Raw genomic sequence first — 9,669 nt, forward strand, 5'->3', positions numbered from 1 at the left:
CTCTCTCTCTCTCTCTCTGCCTGCCTCTCTGCCTACTTGTGATCTCTCTCTGTCAAATAAATAAATAAAATCTTTAAAAATAAATAAATAAAATAAAATAATTATTGATAGGTATGTACTTATTGCCATTTTGTTACTTGCTTTATGGTTCTTTTTGTAGTTCTCATTTATTCCTTTCTTCTCTTGCTCCCTTCTCACATGGGGTATTGACTTTCTTTAGTGATATACTTGGATTCCTTTCTCTGTATGTTTTGCATATCTCTTCTGGTTCTTGATTTATGGTTATCATTAGGTTTATAAATAACATCTTCTGCATATAGCAATCTATATTAAGTTGTGGGTCACTTAAGTTTGAGCCCATTATTTACTCCACCCTCCCACCCCCACAGTTTAGGTACATGGTGTCATATTTTGTAGACTTTTTTTAGTTCCTTGACTGATTTTTATAGATATACTTTGTTTATTGCTTTTGTGCTTCTTACTTTTCTTACTCCATGCAGCAAATTTCCTATAACATTTCTTGTAGGGCTGGTTTAGTTGTCATAAATTCTTTTAACTTGTGTTTTTCTGGGAAGCTCAACTTCTCTTTCTGTTCTGAATTATAGCCTTGCTGGATAGAGTATTCCTGGTTGCAGATTTTTTTCCTTTCAGGACTTTGAACATGTCATGCCCCTCCCTTCTGGCCTGCAAACTTTCTGCTAAAAAATTAGCTGATAGCCTTATGGGTTTTCCTTATATGTAACTCTTTTCTTTGCTCTTACTGTTTTTAAAATTTTCTCTTTGTGGTGCCTGGGTGGCTCAGCCAGTTAAGCATCTGAATAGTACTCTTCATTTTTGCTTAGGTCTCTTGCTATGGTTTTGTTCTGTTCTTTCATTTGGGACATATTCCTCTCTCCCCTCATTTTATCTATACCTCTGTGTGTTTTTGTGTGTTGGGAGAGTCCACAAGGTCTCCTGCTCTTGAAAGTAGTGGCCTAATCAACATGTCCTGTAGTGCCCTGTAGTGTCCCCTGTTCACCAGAAACTGGGGCTTCGATAGTATCTCCTATGCATGTTCTGTGTGACCTATCGCCATGGCTGAGCTGCTTTTGCCTTCAGCTCAGTGGTCTGCAAGGGCTTTCTTTGCCTATTGTGAGCAGGGTTTTCCCTGTGGTGTTAAGTCAGTCTGGGTGGGTATTGGGCTTGAGTTGAATCAGACCAAGCATTTGTCAGAGATACAGTAGCATCAACCTGCAGGGTGATTTCCCTGTGTTGTTCCTTAAGACACTGGTTTGTGGTTGGGGCCTAAAGTCAGACCAGAGGTCTGCCCCCAGCCTACTTTTGGGGCTGAGGCTTGGTATGTGTGGTTATCTTCCCTTCTCCCTGGGGCAGGAATCACTTGGGATTGGTGCTGGTCCCTTTCAGGGTAGCTTGCACAGTGCCAGGCCTGTGGCACCACTTTGGAGGGGCTCTGGCCAGGGTCATATTGGAGGGGGCTGATCAGCAGGAGAACTTGGTTCAGAGAACTTGGTTTTAGGAAGATTTATGCAGGTATGCAATGGGAGGGAGTGGAGGCCTTGCTGGAGAGGGCATGTCTGCAGGAGAACCTGGGTATCATTGCACTGTTAGCAATTTGGGTAGCATCTGTTGGCACTGTGCTGGTTCCCTCAGGTGTCTGTGTCTCTAGGTGGGAAGTGTGGGGGAGGGGATGGTGCCCACACGCCTGGAAGAGTTGCCCAGTGATCTGTCCCTTTGACACATGCTCTGAGATTGGTAAACAAACCTCCCTTCCATATAACCCAGGCATTTTTCAAACTGCTGCTTCTATGCTATATTTTCACAGGCTGTTTGTTGTGCTTCCTCTATAGGGGAAGGGACTGAGCTTCCTCTCATCTTCCACTCTCCCAGAGCCAAGCCCACTGATTTTTAATGTTCCCGGTATTAAGCCCTACTGCTTGTAACAAATCATGAAATTATGCCCAGCTGGTTTTCAAAGCCAAATATTATGGGGATTCGTCTTCCATGTGCCTGGAGTGTTTGGTATGAGGATCTGTGTTTTTCCCCTTTCTATGTCTGTGGCACCCCTCCTTCCCACAGACCCATTTAGCTCCTGACTACATCTCTTCCCTTCCTACCCTCTCTCATGTGTCTCTTTCCTACATTTAGTTGTGGAATTTGTTCTGCCAGACTTCAGGTTGTTTTCAGGTTGTTTTCCTAGGTATTACCTAGGTATAGCCGTGGGATGAGATAAACTTAGGGTCCTTTTACTCTGCCATCTTCCCCAGAAGATGGCATTCTCTAAGCTGAGAATGCCAATATGTCTAGCATTCAAATACTCAGATGTCTCTTTAGGAAATTTGGGGTCATAAAATCAGGCCAGGATTGCTAGACTGACCAACAGATTGTCAAGTAAGGTTTCCAAGTAGGAAAAAAAAAAATTATATATATATATATATATACACACACATATTTTTCCCCCTACTTGGAGATTATATATATATATATATATATATATATAAATTTAATTATATTAATTGTGCTTCTCTATTTGAGCAATATGTAGCAATATGTGCCATATGAGCCCCTGGGTTAGATATTGAGGAGTTGGTCATTAAAAACAAAAACAAAATCAAACAAAAAGTGCTTCTGCCTCTGAAAAACTCAGGGTCTGCTGGGGTGACAGATAAACACACCAGGACCACATGGGGAAAACGAGGAGGGCACTTCTCTCTGGTCCCAAATAAGAACTGTCATTTATTGCGCACCTACGAGGTGCCAGACACGGTCTTCAATCCTCTCAAGACCCTTGCCCTCTTTACAGATGAGGAAATTGAGAGGTGTAGTTTATCTAACTGTAAGTATCTCCATGGCTGGTATACAAATTCACAGCTTTTGCCTATTATGTTCATGCCCTTCACACAAATCTATGCCACCCAACCTCAGGGCATGCTTGGGCATCCATCTGAGCCATGGTGGTTGGGATGGCACAGTCTCTTCTCCTGACCCAGTCTGACCCTGGTGTGGGTCACAGAGGAGGAATAGGACATGCAAGCCTGCTGTCTGAGTTGTCCTTGTGCCTGTATTTCCCATATGTCTATCTTCCCTCAGCCCCCAAATCAGCAGTCTTAGAAGAAATGCTTCACAACTTAGATTTCTGTGACATTTTGGTACTTGGAGGGGACCTGGACCCAAGACAGGAGTGCTTAGAACTCAACCACAGTGAGCTCCATCAGCGACACCTGGATGCCACCAATTCCACAGCAGGCTACTCTATCTATGGTAAGAACACACTCAGTCCCTTAACCTGGTGCTCTCTGAGTACCTTCATGCTGGAGTCATGAGTGTCATGGTGCTCTGTCACCTGTAGAGGAGGTGTCAGTTAGGGACCTTTGACCTCAGAGCATGGACTGCTAGCCCCTCCTTCAGTGAGCTACATAGAAAGTGAGTGCATGCTTTCTCTTATGTTTGATCTCAGCAAATAATATAGCAGCATTTGACAGGATGGGACCATTCTGATCAGCACCTAATGCATCTGGAAAGCCTGTGGGTCAGTTCAGTTGGCTCCTTAGAACTTCCGTATCCATGCATCATCTGCCCCTAAACATCTTAAACCCATACCCTAGATAAATTCAGGAGAACCACAAGCCTCAGAAGCCACATCATATATCCCCCCAATCCTCTACCTACTTATGACAGGTGTGGTTTCTTGGCACAGGTGTGGGCTCCATGAGTCGCTATGAGCAGGTGTTGCATCACATCCGCTACCGCAACTGGCATCCAAGTTCCCTTGAGGCCCGGCGGTTCAGAGTCAAGTGCTCAGAACTCAATGGACGTTATGCTAGCAATGAGTTCAACCTGGAGGTGAGTGGGTCCTGCCATCATTAGGGGGGATTTCAGAGTTATCTACTTATTCCTCGTTCATTTGGTCCACCTGCCACTCCTGGTCAGCAGCACCTCTCCCTTCTCTTCCTAGGTCAGCGTCCTCCATGAGGCCAGAGTCTCAGACAAGGAGCACGTCAACCACCTTATTGTGCAGCCTCCCTTCCTGCAGTCTGTCCACCACCCTGAGTCCCAGAACAGCATCCAGCGAAGTTCAGGTAGGTGGCATGGGAGGAAGGACCTCAAGGTATCAGTTGGTCATGGTGCTTCAAGACCATCCACTAACAGGTACGGTGCAGCAGCCATAGGTGCCCAGAACTGAAGGAGGGACCCAGAAATGGGAAAGCTGTGGGCCCTACCTCAGAGGTCCTCACAGCCTCAGTAAGGGGCTAGTTAGGGCAAGAAGTTACAAGTGTATAACAGAGGTTGGTATGGAGTGCTAGGGTAAAGTCTTCCAAGTCCTATGAGGCCTGATTCAGAGCCACAGCCTATGTGATGCTTTCCCCGAGCCCCTTCCTATGTGCTATCACACACACACACACACGTGCACACACCATATTGCAATCTCTCACCCTTACTTCACTTCCAGTCTTGCCATTTGTATCACTGTCTGGTGCGTCTGTCCCTGTGAAATTCCACAGTGCTTGGCTCTCGGTGGAAGCCCCCCACCCCCACACCAGAATCTGAGGGGAAAGCAAAAGACAGAAGACAATGTACATCAAATACTTGATTTATTCCTCACAAGTACCCATGGGTAAGAATTATTAAATTCATTATAGAGATGAAGAAAGTGAAACCCCAGCAGGGTGAGGTGCTGGCCCAGAGTTCTATCTACAGCTGAGAAGTGGTAGGGCAGATTTTAACCTACACATGCGTGTTTCCTTCATATTCCATCCCAAGACTGAGCTAGTCTTTCCATTTACCATGTCATGTGGATTCCTTCCTTGTTCCAGTGGTCCCAAGCATCGCCACAGTGGTCATCATCATTTCTGTGTGCATGCTGGTGTTTGTCGTGGCCATGGGCATGTACCGGGTCCGGATTGCCCACCAGCACTTCACCCAGGAGACGGAGGCTGCCAAGGAAGCGGAGATGGACTGGGACGACTCTGCGCTCACGATCACAGTCAACCCCATGGAGGTGATCCTAATGCAGGGGCTGGAATCTTGAGGCAGGATGCTTCCCCTCCCCCAGCTCCATATTCCCTGTGCTGGAAGCCCTGCCCCAACTAGCCCAGCCCCACTGACCCTTGCCTTTTCTGAGCACCTTCAGCCCACTCCACCTGCATGGACCATATTTTCCCATCAGCTGCATTCACTGATTAAAAATACATGAATTGCTCTCACCCTACCAGCAGAACCAGACATTTCTTAAGGCAAGCAGCCATGTGGTGTCTCTCCCTTGCCTCCCCCATAGTATTTAACTCAAAGCTGACTAACACTTAAAGACTCAGTATTGAATTCCTGATTAACAGTGTAAATTAGATGGCTTTGCTCCATGCTGCCTGCAGAGCTCACTTAAAGGCTCAGATAGGCTAAAACAAAAACACAACAGTAATACCTGCCATTCACTGAGCCCCCATCAAGTCAGACAGTGCACAGGGGGCTCTGTATATACCAGTCCCCGTGAAACAGAGGTTCTCATCCTCACTTCTTGAGTGGGAACCAAGTTCAAGAGGAAAGATAGCTGGTAGTAGCAGTGCCAATATTTAACTAAAGGTTGCTGGATCCTAACGTCCTATCATTTCAGTTAGCCAGCAACCTCCAGCATCCACCCACAAGTGTCTAAGGCCCCAGCTCTGGACATACGAATACCACAGTGCCCTTTGGGCTGCCTATGGGTCCTCGGTGGTGGCAGAGGCAGGAATAGAAAAGCAGAGGAAGATCAAAGGAGTCACTGAGGCATGAAGATTCTCCCAATGTGGTCCCCAAGGTCCCCGAGTTGGCCTCATGCTCTGGTATCCTAGCCAGCATTGCTGCTGTAGCTCAGCTTGTAGCATAAGGTGTAGGTATAGTGCTGAGCATGCCCTAGGGTACACCAGCATTTCCACCCTCGGAGAGCAGAACCTTGGCTGTGGGAAACAAGCCCCGAGGCCTGGAGTAGTGTGAGCCCGGGGCCTGAGTGTTCTTACTGAGGGCTAACCTGCTGCTGCCAAAGGTCAGTGAAGCATGATCAGGGAAAGCCATCAAGGTGGCAGTGTTCAGAAAAGATTTCCTGGAGGAGGTTAGCCTAAGGGAGGCCTTGAGGAATGTGTTAGAATGGGGGCAGGCAGGCAAGGTAGAAAAGAAGCCACTCCAGGGAGGGGAGGCAACCATGCAAGGGCATACATCTCTTATGGCTCTTTCATCAACTCAAAATAGAAATCCAGAACTAAAATTTTGCTAGAATCACCAAAAATCGGGCAGGACTGGAACTGGAAAAGAGTGAGGTTGAGTTTGAGGACATAAGTCTCAGATAGTGAAGGGGGCATGGATAATGAAGATCATGAACTTTCCTTTCCGAAGGAGTATTTCTGAGGAGCAGCACACCTGCGCCTTGGCTTAGAAGGCCATCTGCTCCCAGAGCATATGATCTCACCCGGAAATGGGCTGAATGCTCCTCCATGAGAAAAGAGCATTTAAGCTACATTTAAGACTTGGAAAGCTCCATACAGAGAGGCTCCAGAAATGCTGGAAAGCAAACCCTGGCCTGAAAGGGATGGGCTTCGATGTCTTGTATTTAAAACCCACCATTTACCTTGAGTCCAGATCTTGGAATTTGCTCTTTCTTCTTGGTCCTTAGCCCTCTGATTTGCCTTTCACCAGAGGACTTCCCCATTCAGGAGGCCTGTCCCCAGTGCCATGGGTTTAGTGGGAAGGCAGAGTTGTTCCAGGGGTCCAAAATGTTGCCTTAGTGGAGGGAGAAACATCTTAAGTTCCAAAGTGGCTTTTGCTCAGCCCCTAATGAGCATGTCCCTTCTCTCCCCAACATCCAGAAACATGAAGAACGAGGGCGTGGAGAAGAGACGGAGGAGGAGGAGGAGGAGGAAGTAGAGGATGACGTGAGCTCCAGCAGCAGTGAGTCAGAGGACAGCGAAGACGAAGAGGAGGAGGAAGGGATAGGCAGGGGCAGACACGGGCCGAGCGGAGCCAGGCACACCCAGCTGGAGTGGGACGACTCGGCCCTGCCCTACTAGCATCCTGCTGCCTATGCCCACCCACACGTCTCTTTTGTAAGCCCCACCCGATGTACGCCCAAGTCTATCACATGTCGCCTCTGATTCCTATGACAGGTCTGGGCAGGCCTCCCCCAGCGTCCTGGAAGCCACCCATTAGGCCTTGGATACTCCCTGGGTCCCAGCCTTGCAAAGGGTCCAAGACTCCCAGGGTTGTCATTAGTGGGGACTTCTAGGGGGACTTTGTCCTGTAGCCCCCCACATCTGCCCTGGGCTCCGCCAGCATCCTGTCAGCCAGTCTGCAGAGTTCTGCCTGTGCTCTTCTCTGCTGGGGAGAAAGTCAGCCTTTATGTCGCTCACCTCCCCCCGACTCCCTGTGCCCAGGGCCCTTGGGTTCCAGCTCGCTGTGTGTGCACCTGCCCCTGTCTCCTCTTTCACATAGACCAGCAGTTTCTCCTTACCTGACTCTTCAAGATGGCTTCACACAGGCAAGATGGTCAGATAACACACACAAGAGGTCTCCGTTCTTACAGGAAAGTCCTTGTTGAGGCAGAATTAATGTACAGGGAAAGGGTCATGCACATGCATGCACCCATTCACTCTCCCTTTCCTTTTGTCCTTTCTGAGGTCATGTGAGCTTAGATGAAAAGTCCAAAACCAAGAAGAGGTCCTTGGCCACAGCAGGGACTGGTCCCCAGCCAGAGCGCTCTGGCAGCCTGCCTTGGCTGCCCTGCTGGGGGCTGCCCCCACACGGTATCACAGGAACCAGGAAGCACTCCACAGAGGCACTGCCCCAGGTGACAGCATGATAAGCATGCACCCAGGGACTAGAAGGAAGGGCTGATATGAGGAGCAGCTGAGCATCATGGTGGGCACAGAACTGGGGGACGGGGTGGTGGGGTCACCCCACCCAGAAGGCAGCCGGTGGTTGACAAGGCTCTCAGCATCTAGCCTTAGGGTCCCTCGTCACCTGTTTTCATGCTGTTTTGCCTCCTGAGAAAATGCATCCCTCTCAGATGTATCTGGACTGTCATCAACTGCGCCGAAATCTAAAATGAAAGTTGGGAGATTTGAATGCTAGGAATTAGGAGCATATTTGTGATAGTAACAGCTGCTTCTTTATCCTTCTCATAAAAGGAGCAACACTTTGGGTGAAGGGCAAATATATCCGAAAACCTAATTTCTTTCTTTCTTGTTTTAATAAGAAAATCTCTGCCACCTCCATCCTAACATGGACACATCAAGAGGAGAACGGTTGCTATAGTAACTCGTCTGTGCTCTTTTGTGACCAGGAGAATAGCAGGCAAAAACAGGGCCATTCTAAGACTTCCACAAGGCTCTGAGACTGTTTTGAATGTCTCTGGCTTTGTCCTCAGCCTGTACAATCTGCCCCTGTCCTCTCACCCTCCCCCAGCCCAGCCCCTATTGGCAGAGGCACAGAGCCTGGCTCTTAGGCACAGTGGCATTCAGGTTCAAAAGAAAGTTGAGAATTCAACTATTCCCCCATGTCACTGAAACAGAGCTTAAGGGGGTCCATCATCAGTGTCCTCTAGTTTGACCTCCACCCATGACCGGCCCCTGCAACCTTCTGATTCAAGCAAACTAACCTGATGCAGTTTTTTTCCACCACTGAAAGTGGTTTTTGCATATCTGTTCCCTCCTTTCAGCCTCACCACAATTCCACTGGGGAGTTGAGACAACTACTGTCAGGCACATTTTGGGGTTCAGAGCTTCAGCACCTTGCTCAGAGCCATTCAGAGTTAAAGACAAGACCAGACTCCCCACCTTCCACTCTTGGTCCAGTGTCCACCACCCCGCTTCTACATATACTCCTATTTATATGGCTCACAGGCATTGCTGAGGACCTACTATGTGCTAAGCACTCAACCAGCAGCCCTATGAAATGCTAAAGCTGAGTAAGATGAGCACCTCCCCTCCAAGGAGATAATCATTGCAGAGGGGGAACCAACAGGCATAGAAATTAAATGAAACAGACACAGAGCAGGGAGAGAAGCCATAGGAGGAAGAGGCACACAATCACAAAATCAGTGCTCTTATTTTTCCCTTCTCAGGGAAAAATGCAGGCAGAAGTTTGGGATTTTATATTCATTGACTGGAAATAGACACTTCATGAGTTTTCCCAACCAAAACACCCTTTTTGTATCAGGCTGTGTCTGCACATATACAATGAGAAAATCTCTAACACTGCTTAGTCCCCGTCATTCCGGTCATTAAATTAAAAAAAAGATTCTCCAGTGGGCACTTAGGAGCTAACAAAATTCTCCCAAAATTATGGCAGTAAAAGCAAATTTATGGTTTAAAACCAATTTTTTGTTGTTATTCATAAGATTATTTTTAATGTTTCGAGTTTTTAAATTCTCTAAACATAGAGTATAATATTAGTTTCAAGGGTAGAATTCAGTGATTCATCGCTTACATACGATATCCACTGCTCATCACAACCAATTCTTTTTCAACTGAACTTCTATTTAAAATATTCAAAGTCTGATTTTCATGAGAGCACCTTGCAGAGTCCTTCTGGTTTGGTTGTGGGTGGGAAGGGTTTCTTCATGCCCTCTGGCTATCTCCAATGTTTGCATCACTTACACATGGTTGAGCGGGTTATTTGGAGCATAATTTGGGAGATCAGATGAAAGTG

The 9,669-nt window shown here is 47.4% G+C and overlaps 1 protein-coding gene and 1 long non-coding RNA gene across 2 annotated transcripts in view; one reads left to right on the forward strand and one right to left on the reverse strand.

The window, feature by feature from the left end:
• Window positions 1-7,477, forward strand: part of CLSTN2 (calsyntenin 2) — a 602,866-nt gene extending 595,389 nt beyond the window's left edge. Inside the window, exons 13-17 of the mRNA XM_059391040.1 lie at window positions 3,088-3,258; window positions 3,695-3,840; window positions 3,953-4,076; window positions 4,812-4,996; window positions 6,831-7,477. Of these exons, the coding sequence (XP_059247023.1) occupies window positions 3,088-3,258; window positions 3,695-3,840; window positions 3,953-4,076; window positions 4,812-4,996; window positions 6,831-7,031 (827 nt within the window). The 3' untranslated portion in view covers window positions 7,032-7,477. The remainder of the gene's footprint in view (window positions 1-3,087; window positions 3,259-3,694; window positions 3,841-3,952; window positions 4,077-4,811; window positions 4,997-6,830) is intronic.
• Window positions 4,856-7,560, reverse strand: LOC132011842 (uncharacterized). Its single transcript, XR_009402447.1, has 3 exons — window positions 7,472-7,560; window positions 6,593-6,744; window positions 4,856-4,931 (listed from the first exon to the last, which is right to left on the reverse strand). It is a non-coding gene; the product is annotated as an uncharacterized LOC132011842 (long non-coding RNA).
• Window positions 7,561-9,669: the final 2,109 nt, after the last annotated feature.

Source organism: Mustela nigripes, chromosome 2, assembly GCF_022355385.1.
Source record: "Mustela nigripes isolate SB6536 chromosome 2, MUSNIG.SB6536, whole genome shotgun sequence".
Taxonomy (NCBI): domain Eukaryota; kingdom Metazoa; phylum Chordata; class Mammalia; order Carnivora; family Mustelidae; genus Mustela; species Mustela nigripes.